We start from the raw sequence: 24,956 nt of genomic DNA, 5'->3' as shown, positions 1-24,956 counted from the left end.
ATCAGATGTTGAAAAATCCACATTCATTCTCCTCAAATAGATAATATCTCAATTTTCTATGCCAGATTCATTTTTCGAGGAGGAAAAAAATTTGTGGACTTATCCCAAAATATTCAAACGCTATATATATATATATATATATATATATATATATATATACACACACACACTTACATCTTCCTCAAGTTAGGCAGCTTCTTAAAAGTCCCTGTAGCCTCCAGGACAGCAATCTCATTGTCGTTTAACCTCCTACAGAGAGAACGATAGAGAGAGGGAGTTAGATGTTTATTCTTTCATGAAACAAACTGCTTTAGCACACTCAAATGAGATTCCACATGCACACAAAGAAAAAGAGGCTACAAGTAAGGGAGGGATGGCCACATGTGAGCTAAGAGGACTTCAGAGGCTCCCTAAGTATGATACAGCACAAACCAACAGAGGGATGAAGAAATGAAAATCTAGAGAGAAGAGAAGAGAAGAGAAGAGAAGAGAAGAGAAGAGAAGAGAAGAGAAGAGAAGAGAAGAGAAGAGAAGAGAAGAGAAGAGAAGAGAAGAGCAATGAATCTTTTATATGTAGTCATCAATACCCACACTGCCCTAAGCCAAGAGAAAACAGTTTGAGAGATAGGAAGCTAGACATCTGGTTTATTGAGGTAATTTGTACTAAAAGGGTGCTGCTAAAAGGATGCACTTTGTGTATGTGTATGTGTGAAAGCAGTAGAGCAAGAAAAATCCAGGAAAGAAAGTGAAAGTTCAGCTCAAGGGGACACTTTATAACGAGATATGAGGGGGTTAAACGATGGATCAGCCTGGATGAAGCCAGACTGAAATAATACACTGAAAAACCTGAAGTAAATTGTGATGGTGGGAGAATTATGTCTCTTTTATTGCTGGGTTTATTTGCATATTTTGACAGTATCAAAAACACATCTGATCTCCTCATCATTTGATCTTCACCCCCCCACCCCCACCCACTCCATATGACCTGACAATATACAGCACATTTAATAAAGTGTCTATAATTCTCTTAAGACTGATGCCATACTTATTAAATACTCCCAAGGCTGATGTCAAGTATTTTTATAGCTGGTGGAAAGAGTCCCAAAGACAGACAGATGAGACAAAGAGAGCAAGTGAGTGTGTGTGTGTGTGTGTGTGTGAATATATATATATATATATATATATATATATATATATATATATATATATATATATATATATATATATATATATATATATATATATATATAAACCCTCAGCTGAACCACAACCTTCCCTGATTTCCCCTGATAAGGCAGGTTACAGGCCATGAACTGACAGCTTGTGTGTTTGTTTCTGTGTGTGCATGTTTGTGGCCTTCAGAAAATACTGGTTGGTTGTGTTCTTAAGGAAAAGGAAGGAGAGAGAGCGTGGGTGTAGAAAACACTAGAAACTTTGATGTGTCCTCTAACCAACCATAAAGGACAAAGTATACATTTCTGACATGAAGAACCCTGGGGACAGATAGAAAAGGAGGAGAATTGGTGAGGTTCACTGTGAGAAACAGAACCAAAGAGAGAAAGAGAGAGACGAATAAACTGGGGGCTAATGGTCTGTGTAGTGCTGGCATTATTAGTTATCTAAAGTGGCAGCCATGGCTGAATTCACCATCATACGACTAACCTCCATAAGTAATGCTGTGACAACCATCCTGCATGCGCCTTAATGCTGTAGTGTCCCTCTCCCTCCACAGCTTTTCTCCATTACTATCAGGCTTATAACCACAGCAGAAGCTTTCCATCCTTCACCTACATTTTAAAGCTGCGAGTGATTTAGCATTATTAGGCAAAACTTTTCTTCTGGCTGGATTCCAGTTTCCTCTTTCCTTAACCTACTGAATATGTGATTGAGATTAGACGAGGTGCTGAGAGTAAAATGGGCGGATTTTGGCTCCATACATTTTTCTAGTGTTTGAGTTCTGAATGAGAAATGCAGTCAAAGATTGCATGTATTTTATCACATGTATTTTATGGTGATGTCTTGAAATCTCTTTAACAAAAGTGAAAAACATAACCTTTACTAATGAGAACCTGTCATTAGGATTTTTTTTCTTAAACAATTAAAACAACATGCAAATAACTTCTGGTCATTATTGCAGATTAACAGTCCAACTGCTGTAAATGTTTTGTCTGGGTTTTTAAACCACAATGAAATCATACTGATATCACAGTAACCCTGTAATGTTATCTGTTACTCATTTTCAAGCAGTAAAGTGAATGATCAATGGGACTGTTCAGTATTCTAGTGTGAGACCCTTCACCAGACATGATGATGGCTCCATTGGGATTTGGAGGAGGATGGAAAAAGACTGCTGAGGAGCATTTTGGTCTGGGAGCTAAAAATGAAAAGTGACATTCATGGTACTGCACTGAGAGAAGCAGGGAGACACAAAGAGCATGCACAATGCATAAGTGCGTCTGTATATTTGTTTAAACAGGCCTAAAAGCTTTACTGCTATTCAGTGCCACATGATCGATTCCATGTGCTTCCACATGCATAAGTGGATGCTTCAGTGTATTCATATGCTTATGAGAAAATGAAAAGCTACTTTAAAAGTTTGTGGTATGTTAAAGGGTTTCTTTACTGTTTCAGCTTTGAAAAGCTTGCAGATCCATCCATCCATCCATCCATCCCCATTTATCCAATTCAGAGTTGTGGGGGCTGGAGACTGCTTGCACATATCATAAATATTGTATATCTATATAAAAAAAAAGTAAGGTCAACTCACAGGTCAGTGGTGTGTTCAGGGATGTGTGGAGGTATTCGGGTCAGCTTGAGATTGGAGCAGTCAACCACTGTGCCTTCACAGCGACACTTCTCTGGACATACCAGATCCTGGAAACAGTCCCCACTGAGACGACTCCGATAGTCCTCCTGACCTGCAGAGAGTAGAATTGGAGCAGAAGAAAAACCAAATAAATTTAACTATGAATAACAATGGAGAGGGACAAAAAAACAAGCAGGAAGGAAAGGAAAGGAAAAAAAGGGAGATAAATTATGGCAATGGCAAGCAGGCACATCAGGGAGGTAAGAGACAGAGGGGAAGAGAAAAAGCTCAAAGTTTAAATAACACATAATGCACACAAAAATTCAGACTTAGAGAAATTTAGTCCCATTTACAAATAATCTTGTTTAATATTTAGAAAAAACAGTAGAAATCAATGTATATTTTATATTCTACTCACAGGCTATCTGGTTGAACTCTTTCTTGAGACGTTTCATTGTTTGGTAAATTATACTTAAGGTCACAATTCAGCTGTCAAAAAGTTATAAAATAACCAGTCATTTGCCAGAATGAGCAACACCAAACAAAACTACTTCCACAGCACCGTACTGTAGCAGGCACAGGGCTGATGCAGGGAGCGGTAATTCTGCATGGCTACTGCTGTAAATCAAATTAGTGGACAGATATCCAGGTGGGTTTATGGAATCACCTTGCAGATAAATGTAGTTTAACCCCGGATGTTTTTGCTTAATAAGGTGAGCCAGAGACCACTTCTGTTATTTAGATATAATATGAGCAGATATTCTTTGCGACCATGAGTGACTGTACAATAGACCTGGTTTGCATCATATAGCGCTTGTGTTTCTGCATCACACACTGTACTCTCATTATAGTTCACACGATTATCATTATCTCTTTTTTTTCCCTCCTGCTCTCTCTTTGTTTATCTCTCTGCACTCTGTCAATTTAATCTTTCCTTCTTTTCACCACTCTTCATTCTTACATTGGCAGAAAGTACTTGTTCTTCTCTGCCTCCACTCTCTTCTGACACTCTTTTTATGACTCATTTTTTCATTGTTGAACAACTAAGACCACCTATTGAGTTTTTTTTTTTTCTCCTCTTTTTCAGCACATGATCAGCGCTCTTCAAGTGACATCTGTCTTCGGAGAGATAGGGCTAGCTTCTTTTAGTGGAAGAATATTTTGGAATAAAGTGTTTGGGCTGCCTCTAACCGTGTTGGTTGGTAAGCTGACAGAGAGCAAAAAAAAAAGTGAGGGAAAGTAAGGATGAAAGGGAACGAGAATAATAAAGGAGAAATAAGCAAAGACCGGAGGTTGGGTTTTTATACAGTAATGGTTGAGTTTTTTCTCAGTTGGCACAAGGGTGAGAGGTGTGTAGGGCTACATAGGTGATGAATATTTGTGCATTCATGTGGTGTTAGACGATCTGAAAAATTGGTTTCCCACTGGGAAATTTCACATGAACACGTGCCTCGAGTTAGAGAAAAAACATGGAAAGTCTGAAAAAATGTTGCTGACTGCACAGACAAATACATGGCAGATAAAATAAATATTTGGCTGATGGTAGGTAAGAAATTTTAACAGTACAAATTCAAATATTGCATATGATATTTTTTGGCTTACATTAAATTTTTAATAAGGTTGTAAATGTTTGTTGCTCTCCAATTGAAGAGAGGCCTAAATTAGCTAGAAAAGTCACCACTGACACAAGCCCTGTAAACCAGCTGTATACTGAGAAGAGCAACCAATATGTTGTTTCTACATACTGAGCTCCAAAATACATCACATCTACTTTGCAGCATCAGTTTTGTTTCCACATTCCAATCTAAAAAACATACAAGCACATCGAAGTTGGAAGAACAACTTCCCAAAAGAGAAAATGGGACTATCCGAGGAACACGTGAATGCACAGTAAGCCATGCTAACCACTTAAACACTGACATGCGATCGGAGAATCTGAATGTGAAGAAAACAAGCATTTTTTTTTTTTTATATATGTGCTTTGAAACATTACATAGTGATGTTTCCAAAGCAAAAGCACCACAGCAAACGTAGGAGTATCTGTTTAAAATGCAATTATAGAGTTCAAATCAATAAGGAGGTGAATGCGGATGTTTTTGAATTCACTCAAATGTACCCTGTGGAGTTTTGGAGCAGCAGCATCACCATAAAGCAATGATCTTAAATTTGAGTCTGTATTGTGCAAGGGCACGGCGGTAAGCATGTGCATATGGAAGCACATTCTGCCCTGATAATCAGGTTTTGGTTCAGGTAACGAAATAAGGGAAAACATCAAGAAGCAACTGAAAGCTAATAAATAATGTGTGTAAAGAATGAACAATTTAAGATATTAAAATGCTTGGGCTTTCCAAAAAATAAAAAAATAAACTGGGAAAATAAAAACATACAATAATTTTTAGAACCCAGCACAAAGATTCACACAACATGTTTTGGAAAACTCCACAGGGCACCACAATTACATAAGCAGCAGGAAGCTAGTAGGTATTGATAGTCAGCCCTGATTGTATTTTAACATCAAATGTCAGTTTATGACTCATTTATTTCAACCACAGTTATACTCACATTTTACAAGCCCTACAGATAAATGCAAACAAAGGTTAAATGTTTGACCCCAGTTTTTGCTCCAGGGTGTGTGACTGGCTGGGAGAGGCATGTAGGTGTGTGCCGGGCGGTCCCTGGCGCTTGACGGAACCATGTGATGTTACAGTAGGCGGGGCCACATGGTTAGATCAAGCACAAGAGACAGCTGCACAAGAACCAATCAAAATGCAGGTCCACACAGGAGGAAGCTGGGGCAACAGAGAGCTGCACCAATCAGTCAGGGGGGCAGGGTCCATACAGGACAGGAGAGGCAACAGACAGCTGCAGATCCACACAGGGAGGGGGGGGCAGGATCAGAGAACTGCCCACCAATAGCAAGAATATCCACAAAGGTCCAGAGAGGAAGAGGAGATGCAGGGAGAGGCATGGGACTGCAGAGAGGAAGGGCCAAAGCAAAGACGACAGCCATAACCAAGTTTAGGGGCATTTGTGATCTAGTTATCTTGATTGCACCAACATTAGGAGAGTGAATACCACAGAGATCTTAAGCTAAAAATATAGCACAAGTGCCCATGCCACCAAAGGCACTTTGGATAAAACCATTTGCCATTTAATGTTATTGGTTATGCTGTTAATGGTGCGCCCATTTGATCCTGGGAACACACCATTTTACTGTGCAGGAGGGGTGAATATGTCATGTCAAAAACTTCTTACAGGCACAGTTTATGTGGCGCATTGACAGATGTTGTGATGGTTGCAATGAAAACAATCATTCTGGTGCTTAAAAAGTTGCATTTTTGCTCCAATATTTTAAAGATCTGCTGTCACATTTTCTACAAATTTGAGATTTTATGTATGGAACAAAACATCAGTAACAGGGGCGACCCCTTGATAACAAAACACTGCTTTGCAATCCATTTTATTGATAAAGCAAACACAAGAGATTCTCACTATATGCCTTATTATAGTGCTATGTAAACGGGCGGTTTGCTTAAAGCCAGTTTGACAAGTTCCAAGAGTCTGTGAAGGATTTTAGTTTTCCAGACCTAATAATTATGACAGGAACAAACAATGCGGAAAAAGCCGCCGTAGATAAGCAGTTTTATCACACAGATGTAGACAGACACACACACAATTTCAAACACTCCCACAAGTGAGCAATCACAGTCTATGGCCAGTCCCCGCTGAGTTTGTTATTGTGCTGCGTCTTACTGAATTGGTCTGTGTTGTAATTAGTGAAACCCATGGCTCCTATCAAAGGAAATAACAGCAAGACAACACTACCACAGAGACAGAAACTGTGGGTATGTGTCTGTTTTAGTAGTCAATTTCTGCTTTTATTTATGCACTTTAACAACTTTTCATGTATTTGTTATATTTTAGCTGTGAACTGTAACATGTTAAGTATAACCTGATTGGTTCACAACTGTCTTTCAGACATGACTACATACATTCCTCTGTTGTCTGTGTGCTCAACTTCATTTCCTACAGATTCTCCTTATATATACAGCAAACCACACAAATTTTTTTTTTTTTTAAATAAATGCAGGATTGTCTTGTTTAGTCGTGTCTGTGTGAAGTCATCACCTACCTGTGCATCTGAACTTCTTGCCCTTCACCTGGCTTATTCGTTTGTTAGCCAGCCTTCTGGGGTGGCTGCAGCGTGCTCCACTGGTCTCAATTGGGTTGTCAAACAGGTAGTCTGCCAACCACTTCAGGTGACAGTCACACATAAAGGGATTCTGGGCCAGATGACTGGGAAAGAAAAAAAAAAGCAAGTATGGAGTGGAAGATTGATTTTGCAAAGAAAAGTTACTACACTGCTGCAGAGTTTCTGTGTTTTGGTAACACTTTCATGATACTGCAAATATGCTGAACACTGTCTTGTACAGAATAATTCTGATTCAACCCATCAGTCTTTTGTATTTGTTTGCCAAGCACCTCTTCTCTAAGAACAGTACTCTTGCATTAAGTGGGTTATTTTGTGTTTCAAGCAGCAGAAACAGTCATCAGAGGAGAAGAATTTTATAGCTATCATTAACACCAATTGCCTTCATTAATTAACCAACAGAAAAAAGCAACAATACCACAGATGCTTAGTGAAGGTCTAGCTTTCTAAAGATCATAGTCGTAACTTTGTGTGTTTCTCATTTCTGGATCATCATCTTAATACATCTATGCATACTTTTTGCTATAGTCACACTAGAGAAAACAGTGGTTGGAGACCACCAAAATGATTGCGATTGTGTGCAATGGACTTGCAGTCTCATTGCCTTTAACATGGTTGCTCTGAAGACAGGGACTGAGTCTGCAACCACTCGCAATCAGCTGTCATCTTCAAAGTGGCTTTGGAGTGTCAAGACAAAGCCAGTGTGCTATTCCATCGGTTTGTGATAAATGCTGTGATTATCAGTGATAAACCAATGAAAATCACAAATGTGTTACACTTACAGAGTCTTGATGGCGCGCAGAGGGGTGAACAGTCCTTTACTGATGCTTTGCAGCTTGTTGTCATATAATGACAGGAGATTGAGGTTCTGTAGGTCTTGAAAGGTGTTGACTCTCAAACAGTTAATTTTGTTGGCATTCAGCAATCTGAAAAGCAAAGAAGAGCGATTAACATTTGCTATTCATCTGCCTTTGTTTTGTATATTTAGCTTTATTATCGGTGCTCAAGACAAACAAAAGCTAAACACACACGTAGATAATGAGAATTCATTTTTCTCAGACACATCTCTAATGCAAAGCCACTACTTTTCTCTCCTGTCCTCTACTCACTATGTCTCTCGCCAAGCCCACCCCTCCCTTCCTTCCCTACGCACTCATGATTATATTTTTTCTGGCTCTGACACATAAATCTGAAAATTGCGGTTTTATACTTTCTCTTCTGGAACAGGAGGGGGAATATCTACTGTTGGGTGTGTGAGTGTAATACCTTGTTTTGATGGGAGAGACAGATGGTGAAAAGAGGGAAAAGTAGGAGGAAGGGAGGAGATAGAAGAATGGAGACAGGGTGGTGGAAATAATGGAGTGAGACAGTGAAGGGACAGGTGAAAATTTAATTTGGACTGACACAGATATATATATTTAAGTGAACGTGGCTGACAAGCAAAATGGAGGAGAGAGGCAATGGGGAATGAGAAATGTGATAGAAGGATTAAGTAAATGACAGAAAAAGTTTTCACCTCTACCTTCTCTCCATCTTGTTGTCCTTTCATATCTGCACATCATTAGCTGATATATCCAAGTTGTCAGCTTTTCCCTGTACTTCCACCTTTCCTCTTTTCTTGCTTCAGGCCTGTCTCACTCGCCACTTTTTCTCTTCTTTCACCCTCACCACCTCTTGTCTTTTGTTAAATTCTTTGCTTCTGTGCCTCTTTTATACACTCAACTGTCTTTTCTTCCCTCCTTTCCTTTCTGTCCCTGACAGGTAACTAACTTGGTGCTTGGTACAGCAGCCCAGCTTAATTGTCTCAAGCCATTCTAACGAGTGTCTGTACTGGCACAACCAACTTATACACACACACACACACACACACACACTCACAGGTGAAACGCGCACACGTGCTGCTCTGCGACATATCCACGCCTCATTAGGCGGCTCACAGGGGGAACTAATTACTCGAAACTGCACCAGTAAAACAAAGCAGCACAGAGATTCTAAACAGACTAGTAGCTATATGAAGCAATAAACACATCTTTGCTGTGATAGGTTTGACATACTGCTCTATTCAAGAGTGAAAGCCAAATATAATTTATAATTAGTACACTATATGGGTTAATCTTGACATTCTTGACAAACTAACTGACTTCCTAGACACGAGAGGTTTTCTTCTGTCTGTGGTGAAATATTAAAAGGCATATTCCTTTCATGCGCCTGCTGAGTGAGCGCTAACAACCCTAGGCAGCATCTGTAGAATGGACCAGTGATGTTTCAAGGCATGAATATTAGCTAGTCATTCAGTTATTATTTATTCATTGAATTACCAGTCACAAATGCACAGAAATGGACTTAAATCATCCTATAAAGGGACCGCGAATGCACGCATGAAGAAAAATAAGGCATTCAGTGGTTTTTAACATTTTATGCCTGCAGCATCAGGAGGTCAGAGGGAAATGCTTTTTCAGTTTGGTTTGCTCATTGATAACAATGTCATACACAGGTTGACACGAAAACACACATTTTTATATCTAGTCGCATCTGTGCCTCTAATATTTTCTGCATGTATACGTTTGTTCATATCTGTCTTCTTCCAAATGTCTATGTCAATTTCACTCTTCATCCGTTAATTCATCTATCCATTCGCCTCCCCCACCCCCCTCTTCCTCTCTCTTTCTCTCTTACTATGCACCATGCATCCAAATGATCCACCTAAGCCTGTAAAAGGTGTTTGTGGGTTAGACTCACTCGTCCTCATTCTCTTTGCTTCGCTTCACTTTACGATGGAAAAGCCCAGAACATTAGCTGTTTCTGCAGTGGACTGCGGCATTTGCAAGGACCATATGCCACATACGGTACTTATGGAGCTGTTATAGAATTTTTTTTTTTTTTTACTGCATGTTGAACCAGCAGCTGCAGTTTGAATCTGTGCCCACGAGGAATTATTTAGAATTAAAGGTTTTCCTCCTACATTACACCAAAGGTAACAAGAACTGTGGGAGATTACAGGGTTTTTTTTTTATTGCAGAGCACCACTGTGTTTGTTTCATACTGAGCGTTTTACACAGACACACACAGATAAATGACAGTTCAAAGGTTAATGGTGGAAGACAGGATTTTATAATAGTTGTCACTGCACAATAGTGAATAACAAGGACCCATACCACCGGCCTTAGCTGTGATAATTGTCCAAAGGTGGATATGGCTTGCTGGTGCCAAATCAGCAAATCATCATAACCAGGGATAATTAAGTACACTTCATATAACTGTAGTAATTTCTGCTCATTATGCTCCACTGAAACCAATTAGTGCCAATTGGAAGTGCAAAAAAAAAAATAAAAATACTGCAGTTCCACAAATGGCCACTTCAGGCTCACTCCAAAAGTAAGTCAATCTCGAGTAACAACCTCTGGGACTAAATAAATGAAGCCAACGCTGAAGTGCCAAAACACTGCAGTTCCCTTAAGGGCTACCTGATGCTGGCTCAACGAGAGAGAGTCAATACCCACAGACTGCTATGTTAAAATGCCCAGCTAAACATCATTAGTAAGGATGCTTACAGCCTGGTACAATAAATGGTATTGGTCTCATTTGAGCTGTTTTATAATCCATCCCGGCTTAAAGTTTAAGCTAAGGCTTAAAGTTAGGAGGATGGCTACGCTTACTGCCAGGTGTGCCAGCTGTAACCAAATGCTGCTGCCTTCTAGGCCTCACCTCTGATAACTCAGATCACTGAACCTCACCCCTTTATTCATTGTGTTTGCGTTATCGGTGCCTCTTGGAGCATTTTTATTAGAGTTATCTTATAAATGTTTTGGCTTGCTGCATTGGGCTTCCTTATTCATGGAACCTTGCTCAGCTGTTTTAATTGTGCTTAATTAAAGCCATGGTCACTCTGAGCAGGTGCTGACATAAGGTTCTGCATGTCCAAATATGGTCATGTTTGGCTTAAAAAAAAAAAAAAAAAAAAGTCAAGATGTCAATAGGTAAAAGCGTTCAAAAAGGCACTTCACAAACCAGTGGGTAATGTCACAGGGACAGTGATTAAAAGTAAATTCTGGTACTTGATAACAAATAATGGTTAATATAAAATGAGAAAATTATAAAAGTGTTCATCGGGTATATGTTTTTTGATCACACAAAACTTTGTAAGCCTACAGGAAGAAGCACAAAGAATCTGAACTCCAAATTAAGTTAAAAAGAAAATTCTGACATTTTACATGTTTTCTGGTTGCTAAAAGAAACTGAAGCTATTCAGAAATTTGGATCAAACTGTACACAGTGATTCCTCAATACTCTGTTCTTTGTTGGACAGTGTTATTTTATATCTTGTATAATGTATTCTTTTTGTATTTTAGGGGCACCTCACATATGCATCCAAGCACACAGAGAACAACAGACCGGGCAGACAATACTTACAGTAGCTGAAGGGAAGCCAGTCCATCAAATAGTCCCCTGGGCAGTTCGGTGATCTTGTTGCCATATAGCACCCTGAAATGGACGGTCAAAATAATATAATTTAAATGACATGATTTAAAAGCCTTGAGACTTATTTGTGTGAAGTCAGACGTGTGGCCTAATAAAATACTTTTATTGGTTTTCTTTGGAGTATCCCTACTGATCCTGTTACTTTCAGGATACTGCAGTTTTTGTGAAGCAATTGAAAGAATAAATCTTGTATCCCTTCATACCTTTGTGAGAAATGCCACCCTAAATCATATGCAATTTTTGTTATAAAACACTCTACTGTGTATTTTTTTCAAAATCTTTCACATAACACTGCTTAATGTAATGTTATAGCTCAATGTGGAGGTGCAGAATTGCTAATACTGTCTGATACCTAGATAGCAGTACGGAGCTTATGTTGGGATGTGAAAGCATCTGTTAAAATCATATATCAACATAAAGTGAGCTTTTTAGTAACCAAAAAAAAAACATATTTGCAACATTTTTTTTAGATGAAGTGATTTTTTTTTCTTTGTTTTGTTTAGTTTAAGAATTTGAAAATTGTTTTGCCCAGTAATAGAATGCCTAACCCATTAGTCTACCTGAAAAACTTCTGAACAACCAGATTTCACTGGTCACCAACCACTTGAAATTATACTGTAAATGAAAACGCTGTTATTATTATGATTGTATTTCCTAACCCGGCCCATCTTCCATTAAATTACAACTATTCAGCTCTCCAAAAGGCAAGAAAGACCCTCAATGTGTCTGCTCAGAATGAAAAAGTCATCATGTTTAACCAAGTGGAAAAACTATTTTAGTTGGAAGAACTGAAAATGTGTTGCAATCAAAGACAAAAAGCTGTCTGTTTCCAGCAGAGAGCAATTTTTTTACTTTCTTCTGTCAGAGGAAAACAGTCATGTTGACTCTAAGGCTCTTCACGCTGTACATATTGTTTTGGACAATTTATCTTATTTAATAGTCAAAAACTGAAATCATGTTTGAGCTCCCAGTTGCAGCAATTTAAATCACTAGAACAACCTGATGTTTTGCAACCTCGTGCTTGAGCAGGCCTGTAGTGCAGAGGTTTAGCCTCTCAGCGACATTCCTGTACAGTTGAGCTGTGTGTGTGTGTGTGTGTGTGTGTGTGTGTGTGCATGAGTTTGTGTGTGCACATGATCAGTCGTAACACCCAGTAGGGTTCACCTTGTCTGCACCTTCTTGTCTGTCTGTCTGTCTCATTTTCATGCTCCAGATTGATTCAAATTAAACTGTCCTTCATGTTCTTATCACATTCACCCTCAGAGACACACACCCACACATATACAGTGAGTGATCACAGACATGCACAACTACACACACACAAACACATGCAAAGACGCACATAAAGCACATACACACATTCAGCTGCACTGTGTTCCACTTGTCAGCATTGACTCCGACAACATTTTTATTTGCTTAATGTCCGGAAATGCAATTATTTTTCTGTCCGTATATGTGTTTGTGTACATGTCTGCATCTGTTTACATGCACATGTGTCATACTTACAGTGAGGTGAGTGAGCGAAGACCGCTGAAAGCATCAGCAGCAATGTCAGAAATCTGGTTCTTACTCAGGTCACTGGGGAGAGAGAGCGGGAGAGAGTGTGTGTTTGAGAGACAGACTGCTTTAATATACAATAATGGGTTCATTTTGTGTGAATGTACTAAAACTGTATGGCAAATGATCGTGCGAGAATACGTCAGCAGAGGTCAAGGCCAGGGGACAAAAGTAAAAAAACGTATAAGAGGGGCTGAATGCAAGCAAATGAGGGCGAGTGAGAAACTGGGAGCGGTGGCATGTTAAGTGCAGTTCATGTCATTCAATTTTGTTGAAAGATATATTATTAAACACTACTTTTGTGGAGAGGTTAAATCTCCATCTGTGCGTGTCTGTGGGTACAGTAAGTGGGTGAATAACCTTGCAACCTTGCACATGTTTAGCATTTTTAGGTATTTGCATGAACTTTTTTAGCAGAAAGCTTCATATCGGTTTGTGTGTGTGTGTGTGTGTGTGTGTGTATACACAGAGAAAAGAGATTATTAACTGAATTGTGTGACTGTGGACAAAATGGTTCATACTATTGTCACAATTTGCTAAGATTATATCACTTACAGGTGGGTGACAAATTAAAGGAAAAAAACTCAACCACAGGCCCATTGCTGTTTATACTTTGGGGGAATTTTTGTGGTGTGTTATGGGCCCACTCATTTGTATAGGGGAAACGGCCGCTGCAAATCAATGTAAAGTTCTTTTCCAGGCTGGCATGCAGGGCACGCAGGGTCACTGAATAGTTTGATAAGCATGAAAAGGATGTGGATGTGGATGTCACTAAATCGCTACTCAAGTGAACTCCTATGGGAAATTTCTGACTGACGGCACACACCAGCACCACCAACTAAACACCACCATCTTTTGGAAAAATGGTGTTCCATCGTTCTAGCTGGGATTTCAATCAGTGCCAAAGCACAATGAAGCTATTCTAGCAGCACGTGGTGTCCCTGCACATTTTAAAGGACTTGACTTAAAACTTTTCTTTTTGATAAAGCTTATAGTCAGGGCTAGGTCAGGTGACCTTGAACCCTCCCTTAGTTACCTGGTAATAGGCCTAGGCTGCTGGGGGCTTCCAGTGATGCACCTTTTTTCACTCTCTCTGTGTTTATACAGCACTTTGCATCTAATCATTAGTCATTATTAATCTCTCTTCCACACTGTGTCTTTTGTCCTCTCTCCCTCCCCTCAGCCCCGACCGGTCTCAGCAGATGACTGCCCCTCCCTGAGCCTGGTTCTGTCTGAGGTTTCTTCCTGTTAAAGGGGAGTTTTTCCTTCCCACTGTTGCCAAGTGCTTTTTCATAGGGGGGTCGTCTGATTGATGGAGTTTTCGCTTTAATATTGTAGGGTCTTTACCTTACAATATAAAGCACCTTGAGGCAACTGTTGTTGTGATTTGGTGCTATATAAATAAAACTGGATTGATTTGAATTGTTTTTCTTTAACTTGTTGCTTAGCTGTATGTGTTTGTGAGTAAGGTTCTAGATTAAAATATTTTTTTCCTTGCTGGGGTCCATTAAACTCTCTAAAAAGTAGATATAAGATAGCATGATGGACCCTTAAGAACGGGACTAGTCTGTAGTATTGTAAATTTCAGTGGTTCAATCAGTAACTAGGGTTCACAAGCCTTTCAGTACACATGCAATTTTACAACACTAGAAACATTAAATCATACCATGCTAAAACTAAGATTAATAATCATATCTTACAAAGTAGGTGGTTCTTTAAAACTTATGTCATCTACAACTCTACATGTAGATCTTCAGTCATCTTATAAACTGTTTTACTCTACTTAACATTAGTACTGTATTTCAGTGTAGATACTTGTGTGTATTTGCAGGCATTTAGATGTATGCAGTTATTTCCAGACAGACTCACATCCTCTTGAGTTTCTTGTAGGCAGAAAAGGCTCCTGCGGGGACACTTTTAATCAAGTTCTGCTCCAGACGGCTGGAAAGAGAGAGATGGAGAGAGAGAGGAAAAATAGAAAAAGGGAGATGATATTTAGTTACAAAGCTTTATATAATTAATAAAAAGATGATTTACATCAACATAAAACAAAACATGAAATGACAAATTTTCAATACATTTTCACCACCTGGATATCATGCATAGCACATCAAGTTCATTTTTCTCCTTCCAAGGTTATAATAAAGTCCTGTTTACCCCACAACCACAGCCAAACACAAGTGCACAAAAAGTTCAAAAGGTGGCTGTTCCAATCAAAATCTACAAAATATTTCTGCAGGTGAGTCAGTGCTTTATAGCAGACGCGGGCCAAGGTCGCCCAGTGTGAAACGTTGACTTGAGTTTTGCAGCTCAGCAGTAATGACTTTACATGGAGACATTCTGATGTGAGTTTGGAAGAAGCAAAAGGCTCAGGCCAAAACCTGGGCTACTAACCACAATACTAGTTTTAGTGAAGCTAAGGCCAAAGAGCGCAGCAAGCAATGAGATCTACACAGCTGATCAGTGGCAATAGGAAACAACACTGAAATTAAATTTAGTAAGTTTTTCAGTGTCCATCTACAAATTGAAGATGAAGGAACAGGTAGAAACACGTGGGCAATTATCATTTTCCAGTAATATTTTAAATGTGAATTTCCAATAGATTCTAATGATACCCTCTTCTCTAAATACACCTCCACCATCTGTATGAAGAGACTGAAGAGTTCTCAGCTTTTTCCGAAGGGCTAAAGGGAATTTAATCCATCATTTTTCTGGATGACCACAGGTCCATTAGATCATACTGGTAGTAATACTCTATTATCACATGGGGAGCCATCAAAACTAGGCACACAGCCGACATTTGGGAAAATTTACTTTGGTTTAGCTTCTGCTCTCCTGATGGTCCAGGAAACACATTCAGCTATGCAGTTCATATATTCTTCATGTCGCCGTGATGTTGTAATGACAAGAAGAAAAAGTATAATAAAATAAATAAACTTGATTACTCATTTATTTAAATGAGTAATTAATAAAAAGTCAAAGAAGTAAGATAGAAGATGTGTCCAAAAGTGGACAAAAAGGAGAAGACAAAAGGTGAGAGGGAAAATCATAGGGGGGGAGCGGGAAAGGAGGACAATGAAAAGAAAATCTGAGGAGTAGAAAAGTGTGGACAACAAGGGAGTGGAGAGGAAAAATCTGAAGAAAAGAGGAGGATGCAGTGAGGTCCCAAGGCCAGCCACAGGGTCAGCTGTCAGGATGATAAATGGAGACTAATCCACCCTTCTTCTTCTTTTCATCCCTCTCTTTAGCCCCCACCCAGTCAGGCTCTTCACTTTCACTCACCATCCCTCCCTTTTTTTCCTGTTGGCACTTCTATCTTGTGTATCTAACTTTGTGTATCTACGTTTCAAACCACTTTTGAACTAATGTGCACGTAAGTCAACTCAAAGTTCTAAATGGCGAATGGACAAGACGAGTTTTGATCACACTTGGGATTAAATGCAACTTTAATTAATTGTGCCAATCTGCAACTGCTGCTGTGCTTTAATTAAAAGTAGTCCTGACTTTGAAAGCAGCACAAGCCTTACACTACAGACGCCTATTTCTTGGAGTTGCCCTTTAGATTTCATAACCTCACTCCATTACAGCCAACAGCACTTTTTTTTTTTTCTTTTACTCAAGGGTAAAAATAAATCAATGGTGTGTATGGATACTGACAAAGACAATCTGCACTCACAACAAGTTACAAATTACATCAGGGTACAGTTAAATAAGCTTCAGACAAAGACACTTAGAGGCTCAATATCAAAGGATGTATTAAAGCAGAGACATTTTAAAAAGCTGAATAAAAAAAACCCTATAAGGTCAGGAGTCAATTAAACAACAACAACTGGGAGATGAGTTTGGCAGGTGAGCATGTTCACAACTGATAGTGCACATATACACAAACACACACAATGAAAAGACCACAAATGCACATCTCTGCTGGTGTTATGTGCAAACATGAAAACATTAAATTGCTTTACTGGCTTTATATTTAACTTTAAAAGCATCAGGTTAAGATAGTTAAAAATAAAATAAAGTTGTATAATGTATAAAAAAGGATGCACACATATATCAGTGATCCTTGGCACCAGCCTTCAGAAGGATGACTTTGTCTCCATTAAATGACTGACAATACATCATCCTATTATACTCTATTGTTTCGTGCTGCAGCAGCAACATTCATTATCATAGATCCGATGGTAATGCTGTGTGTGTGTGTGTGTGTGTGTGTGTGTGTGTGTGTGTGTGTGTGTGTGTGTGTGTGTGCGCACCCTAGAGATCTGATAAGGTGTTTTTGTACCTGTGGCTCAATTCAAAAACATATCTGTGTGTGTGTGTGTGTGGTAGGCCCTCCCAGAATGTGGGTGCATGTGTAAGTGTATATTTTTTGCTCAACTGCAGACTTTATTTGTGCAAACAAAACTAGTGTGTCTGCATATATGCGCCCTGGTGTGTGCGTGTGTTTGTGAGAATCTATTACTTATGCTGGTGAGGTATAATGGTATTGGTGTGCAGTTGTGGGCGAGAATTGCTCCTTTACTCACAGAGCAATCAACCAGCTGTCCTCTGTGCAAACAAACAGGGTACAGCGATCAATACGGATATCAAACACGTCCCCCTGTGGCGCGCGTGTGTGTTTAAATCGGTGTGTAAAAGAAAAGAGGAGCATGAGAGAAAGAGGAGGAAAAGTGTGGCTGTAGTTTCAAACTAAATATCACAACAAAACAATGTGCCACAGCTGGGGACAGATTTGAGGTTTAATTCACCATGTTATATCTAAGTCTCTAAAGATTTATTGGAAACTTTTGCACTTACATAAACAAGGCAAAATCATTGGCATGTGGCTGGAATGCGATCTCAAAAACAGATTCACGTATATGCGTGTACAACAAACACAAATTATGTCTGTAAATTTTCCTTCTGCAGCAGAATGGTTCAACCACACAAAAAACATTTGCATAAAATTTTGCAAAATTAGCAAGTAAAGCAGTCTTACATCTCCACAATGCCTTCGGGGAGGTTTCCTGGTATTTCAGTAAGGCCTTTACGACGGCAGTCCACTATGTTGTTGTTACAGCTGCAGCTGGGTGGGCATACGGTTATCTGAGGAACACAAGTCCTTGACTCAGCCTGTGCTGGACCTGCAGATGACAATTTACAGACTGGAATCATTAATCTGCACCCAAACACAAGGACAGCTGATGCTGTTGTATTGTTTCAAATTCTTTGAGGGAGACATGCTAGCTTTTAAGATAAAACAGGAAGAATTGCTGAACATTTTCTGGCCAACACCTACCAAATGTCACTAAAAGTGAGCAGAAGAAGAGATGGAAGAGTAGGAATACAGGATAGACATACAGAGAAGAGGAGGGAAAACAGGTAAAAGATGAAAAGTGGAAAGATGGGATAAATATAGTGAACAAATAAAAAAAAAAGAGAAGGGTCTGTTATTGACAGTAAGTGAGGGGAATGGAGAAAAGTGCAGTGAAAGGTGGTTTGCTGTGGAGCTTGTAGGCAGAAAAGATGAGACTTAAGGCTAATAAAGAGAGCACAGCCTGGCAGTCTATTAGCGCAGAAAGCTGAATCAGAGGCCTGTAAACACTGCTATACTATCTGCAGCTGATAACACTACTGCTCTTACTCTGGCTTTTTAGCTGATTACACGCTCTACATGCTGTAATTCTGTCAGTGTTATAAACTCAATGCCGAGCTGTCTGGAGACGATAACAACCCTGCCTATAATAATGGCCTTTAGTTTTACTATATTCTCTCTGTTGTATACCTCTACATCACAGAGTCAGCTGCCAGCAGCACTGCATTTAACAGTGAATATCAACTCTCATTTCTAAATTATGAATTATGCATGTATCACTGTTGCTCAAAAATTCAGGTCATCTTAGTGTGGTGAATACCATATTTATGTATCAATGTGGGATAGTTGCAGTGGAGTAAATAGAAGGATGTTTTTATTCGAGCGTTAATGAAAATAGACTAACCATCATTGAAAATAGTGATAACTGAGTATAAACGGTGACATACTGGCCAAACCTGATGTGTAAATTTGTCAACTCACCACTGCAGATAAAATCCTTCTTCTGTACATCTGGGACGTTGAGGCCCCTCATGTGGGCGGGGGCCATGCACTGGGTGAAAGGAGCCAAGCTCCGCCTGGCTCTGAGCCAATCAGAGAGCCAGGACAGGTGACAGTCGCAGTGGAGGTTGTTGGAGTGCAGACGGCTAAGGCGAGATGGAGGAAAAGATACATTTTAGTGTTTAAATATTATTATTCAATCCAAATTAACATATGACTACCGATCGTAGAAATGTTGACATGAAAAGAAATTCTTAGAAACTCCGAGTACATCAGGTCACAAGAGCACCATCACTAAGAGGATTTGAGTCAGCATTCAAATAGAACAGATTCAATTTTTTGCCCAGGATCATAAGCCTGCTTTTTAGCTGAAACCCAACAACAGGCACTTTTACACAGAGTAATATTCTCATCCCTCATTTCTCCAGGTTTTGTGAGAATATGACTCCCTTTATAGTGATGAAGCACACCACTAAATCATAATCTCTTTGGGGAAAAAAGCTAAAACACAGATGAGGAATTAGAAAAGAGAGACAGAGAGAGTTTTATTTTTTTTAAATGAATAATTTCAATTTGGTTTAATGAAAAACAGACTGAAAAAGGTAACTAAATAATTAGAAAACATGGAAAGTGGACAAAAAGGGAAAAACTGAGTTATCTGGTTGTTTTGGCTTGTTTTATCTCTAACAATGACAGGATGTGATTAATTTGAATGTGCCCTTGATAGAGCTATCTTAAAGAGGCTGGAATTAAAAATATATTTTAGTATATATTTTGTTTGTGTGTCATCTCTGGATGTCTTAAGGTATACATCTCTTCTTAGTGACATAATGGTGATCAATGAAATTTTACCTGTTGTGCAGACAACTTTTTTTTTTGTAAAATTAGTGTCAACTTAATTTTCCTTGCTGTAATCCAAATGCAATATTCTGTTGGAAAGCCTTGACCCAGCCTTAAAAAACCCATATCACGGGGAAATTCACTTGACCCTAATCCATAACCCACAAGACCCAGAGGTCCCCTGCTCTACTGTACTGGGAGGTAAGTGGCACACTACAGGGGGACCCCTACAATATTAAGCAGGTTTAAATGGGGTGGGTGACTGCTGCTTATCATAACCACGATCCAACTGATGCTTATACTTTACACGTGGCACCTATGCTCAATTACATGAAAGATAAATAGAATTCTTATCAGGTGACAACACTGAGAATTAATTATAAGTGACATTTAATATATTTAAATTATTTAAGATAACTTGCTACACTAATAGGCTTTTCAAGTTTCACTTGTAGCATTAATTAAAAGGTTTTGCTCTCTGCAGAATGCATCAGGTGTTGTTTCACAGAGATCAGACTCTCTACAGGCTGCACTGGCTGGACTGTACTGGCACCTCGAGAGTGAGAGAGATGAGAAGGAGGAGGAGGAGGAGAAGGGTGGATGAACAGCAGAATGTCTTGTCAGCGTATTATATGCCAGCCGGGATATCTGGCCTTTCAGAAGACAGGCCTCCTTTTGTAATAAAGCAGAGGACAAATCCTGTTATGGAACAGAGATGGTCTCATTGATGCTAGCAGCGGGGGCAGTGGGTTTTAATACCGCTCTCCCATTATAAATCCAGTTTATAGTTGCACCCCCGCCTGGAGATAGCCACGTCCTGGCCCACCTCCGGCTCAGCCTTAATTACTGACAAGTAGGATTAAAACACAGGGGAGAATGGGAACAGGCAGGGGGTATAGAGAGCTGTATGTGTGTGGACTGTTTGTGTATATCTGGAAGTCAGTTTGAATGCATCTGTTGAGCTTGGTGGTTGCAAATGACTAAATGCATTGTGCAAGGTTGTTCAGTAAATGCGTGTGAATTTGCTGTGCATGTGTGTCTGTATATGTGTGTTTATTCTTAGAGTCATGCCAGAGGGTTACTGGACACATCTTTAGTACAGTGGTCCCCCAAACAACACGCACAGAAAAAAAGCAATAGATCGCATCTTTCCACTGGGTCAAGTTTGTGAATGAAAAACACCATGAAGTGATACCATTAGTAATAACAGGCTACGTGGATACTGAAGAGAAAGAGAAAAAAATATGGATTATAGATTCAGGGAAGGTGAATCATTTTTTTTACCCAAATAAGTTTCTACACACACACACACACACACACACACACACACACACACACACACACACACACACACATAGAACTCTGCTAATCATATCAGGGACATCTCTAAAGATTTGATTGAATGAGTCGTTTTTATAACAGCATCACATTCAATACTGAGATCTGAGGGTGGCAAAAGAGAACAGATAAAAAATTTAATAGAGAGAAAGATGCAAGATGAGGGAGAAGACAGAGGGGGATGGGTACCGGATGTAAAAGGAGATGTGGTAGAGAAGTGCGGGACAAAAAAGAAGCACAGAAAAGAGGGAACAGTAGGGAAAATATAAGACTAGAAGAATAACAGAATATGACAAGTCAAAAAAAAGATGGGAAGGACAGAGGAAGCAATAAAAGGGATCCAGACTTCCAGGAGGGAGAAAACCAATGGAGATAATGAAGCGAGTAAAGACATTTTAGAGAAAAATGAAAAAGCAAAAGTGATTAAAAACAAGATTCATGGAATATGAGACATACTGTGGAAGTTCAGAGAAAGATGGAACAAATATGATGCAGAAACAAGGAAGAGGAAAAACGTGGAAATCAGAGGAGACAGTCACGCAGTGTTGACAGAAAACAGAAGCAGACGAGGGTCTCTGATTAAAAGATATTGGATATTGGTAACTCTGTACTCAATCTGCTGGCAAGTGTGTAGCTGTGCTGCTGCCTGAAATCCAATTTTAAAAGCCCGATTTCAAGCTGTATTGCCACTAGAATTGCAGCAGCATGCAGGAAAAATGGAAACCCCGCCATGTGATCGGCCATTGATGGTCGTTGTCGGTCAAAAGTTGAAGCACGAAAACCCCCACGAAAGATAAATGGACCTGTGCAAATGTTATCCTGCTTCTATTTAGCTGGGATTCATGTTTAAAAATCCCCATTTCTAAATGTTAAGTAGAGCGGTGTGACCACACAAGAGTCTCTTAAAAATGATGATTCGGGGAGGAAATCCCATTCGGTGCATGCCATGGTTTGGCAGAATTCAACCCCAGTGTGGCCAGCAAGAATGCAACCCACGGTCTGTCTCACAGAGAGTCCCACGAGATTACGATTAGAGACTCCCTCGAGATGTTGTGCCATCACCTTGGCAACTGAAAGATCTCCTTCACACAGCTAAAAAAAAAAAAAAAAAAAAAAAAATGCACACATACACACAAACATATCAAAGCGCCCTTTAAATCAGTCAGAGATGATGATTTGGCTTCGGTTCGTGTTGGACCACAGCAGTGTGTATGTTTGCGTGTGTGTGTGTGTGTGTGTGTGTGTGTGTGTGTGTGTGTGTGTGTGTGTTCACATCAGTAACATCAGGAGGTTTCTTTTAATGAATCAAAGCAGATTGAACTATAGAGTCTAAACAAGCCTTTCTTGTGGCATTAATGAGGTTAACATTACTCAACTGTGCGTGTGTGTCTTATGTGTGTGTCTGTGTGGTACATGCACATATTTGTGTTCATCTCTGTGCGCTTGTCTGAAAGTCTTTATGTGTGCCTGTGTGTATGTAATGGCCACATGATTATTCACAGTCATGAAACAATAGAAGAGTCGGTCTCTTATTATGGCGAGATTAGCTGATCACACACAGACTCTGCTGCCATGCTTTATATGTGTGTCTTTCATTATGTTGTGTGTGTGTGTGCATGTGTGTGTGAAACTGACCTTTACCTGCAATGCTCAGTTTTGAGTTTGAAATCATGCATCTGTTAGTTGCACGATTTAAAACTCAATTTTAAATTGTGCATGTATTAATATTCAGCCGCAGCGTCCTTGTGTATCGGCATCTACAGTATATGTTTGGAGATTTCTCTGTGTTTTTGTTTGTGTGTATGTGTCATAGTGTGTAATACTCACAGCGTCCGCAGCTTTGGCATGTGGTTGAAGCTGGACAGAGGGATGAGGGTGATGTTGTTGTTGTTGAGAGTGCTGCACAGAGAAACAGAGAGGGAACGGAAATCAGAGAAGCAGTTTGTTAGCAAAAGTCGATTTCGGTGCAACTTATCGGTTAAAACTGTCAGAATAAATTTTGTGGGTAAAAAAAAATGAGTTCAAGTCCGTGTCAGCTTCCAAAGTCAAAGTCAGCTAAATTGCCACCAGTGCTGCAATATATGCAGGACAAACACGGGATCGAAATGTTGCCTCTCCCTGACCCATTATGTGCGACGAGAATTAATCACAAACAGAACTGAATTGAATAGAGAGCTGTGTGAACATGGGATAAAGTTACAGAAAAAAAATGAGGTTCCATGGTATAAATATGCTCCCAGTAGTTCTCAATAATAAATAAATAAATAATTATGAGGCCCTTTGTCTATGACTTCGGTTTCAAATCTGTGAATGGAGAATCCTTAAAAGATTTCAAAATACATCTGAGGAGTCCCAGGACAGTTAACAGAATATTATTATTATATTATTATTTTTTACAGTTCTGCCAATAAAATAAACTATGAGGGAAAACAAGCTTTATATACATTATTTAACTACAATTGCCAGCTCTACATGATTACTTTGTGATAGTGAATTACATTATAGTGAATTACATTTACCAAGTACTTGATTTTTAACTCTGAATAGTTGTGAAAATGCATTTACTTCCTCATCCATCTCTTTTCTTCCATTTATCAGTGTCCGGGTTGTGGAGACAGCAGTCTAAGAAGAGTTTTTCCTGAACTCCTTTTCTCCAGCCACCGCTTCCAGCTCTTATGGGGGAATACTGAGGCATTCCCAAGACAGCTGAGAGATGTAATCTCTCCAGCGTGTTCTGGGTCTGCCTCAGTGAGCTGGACATGCCCAAAACACTTCACCTAAGAAACATGCAGGTAGCATCTGTTTTAGGTTACTGAACCACAATGAAGTTTGTTAGGTACCGTATGTTGAGGTTTTTAGGATCTGTAAGATACTGCAGCAGTTTTAAAATCTATCAATAAATACTCCACAAGTAAAAATGATTTGGGTATGAATATTCATCCACGCTCTGACTTTAAATGCCATCAAGAGTAAAACAGACAGCAGTTTTGAATATCAACCGTTTGATTCTCTGTGCCGTTACTGCACAAAGTCATCATATGTAGTTATCTCATTATTTATTAATACATGTGAACACACGCCCCTTTGATCAGTGCCTCTTCTCCTACTTCATAAGCAGGTCACCACTGTCTCTGACTATTAGCTGCCTCATAAACTACACTGTGTCTCATATGTAGTATCGACCTAAAGTGGAATGAAAAACAAGGCTGACTGTCATTACAGTCAAACACACACATACACGCAGTGTGTTGAAGAAACACAACACTTATTGATTCTCTGTGGTTTTTGTGTAGGGATATGGAGACAGAAAAGAGAGCAGAGGGGAAAAAAATGCAGAAAAGATCAGTGATCAATCGGTCTAAATCTTATACAGAAAATGCATGTTGTAGGTGAGATACAGATGTGTGGCAGTTAAAGAAGAAAACTACTGTTGTTGATGTCGTGCCACCACATTAACGCTGATGTGTTCTACTATTGATTACAAAAGTCTCTGAAACCCTACTAGGGGCAGGTGATCACTTGGAACAATTTAGTGCTGATTTGCAGTCCTTCCTGCTAAAGGGGACAAGTAAAGTCAAATATACCAGCAAAATGCCCCTAACAAAGTCACTGAATGTGCTCAATAAGGTGTTAAGGGTTTAGTTTTCTCC

General features: G+C 39.4%; 1 protein-coding gene across 1 annotated transcript in view; it reads right to left on the bottom strand.

The window, feature by feature from the left end:
• slit3 (slit homolog 3 (Drosophila)) overlaps positions 1-24,956 on the bottom strand; it is a 247,366-nt gene that overhangs the window by 51,353 nt on the left and 171,057 nt on the right. The window contains exons 7-16 of the mRNA XM_030739309.1: positions 23,134-23,205; positions 19,111-19,274; positions 18,034-18,178; positions 14,922-14,993; positions 13,002-13,073; positions 11,427-11,498; positions 7,799-7,942; positions 6,939-7,102; positions 2,768-2,918; positions 175-249 (exon numbers count right to left, since the gene is read on the bottom strand). Coding sequence (XP_030595169.1) covers positions 175-249; positions 2,768-2,918; positions 6,939-7,102; positions 7,799-7,942; positions 11,427-11,498; positions 13,002-13,073; positions 14,922-14,993; positions 18,034-18,178; positions 19,111-19,274; positions 23,134-23,205 — 1,131 coding nt within the window. The remainder of the gene's footprint in view (positions 1-174; positions 250-2,767; positions 2,919-6,938; positions 7,103-7,798; positions 7,943-11,426; positions 11,499-13,001; positions 13,074-14,921; positions 14,994-18,033; positions 18,179-19,110; positions 19,275-23,133; positions 23,206-24,956) is intronic.

This window comes from Archocentrus centrarchus, chromosome 10 (genome assembly GCF_007364275.1).
Source record: "Archocentrus centrarchus isolate MPI-CPG fArcCen1 chromosome 10, fArcCen1, whole genome shotgun sequence".
Classification (NCBI taxonomy): Eukaryota; Metazoa; Chordata; class Actinopteri; order Cichliformes; family Cichlidae; genus Archocentrus; species Archocentrus centrarchus.
The sequence above is the reverse complement of the archived record's forward strand: the minus strand, read 5'-3'. Positions and strand labels throughout refer to the sequence as shown.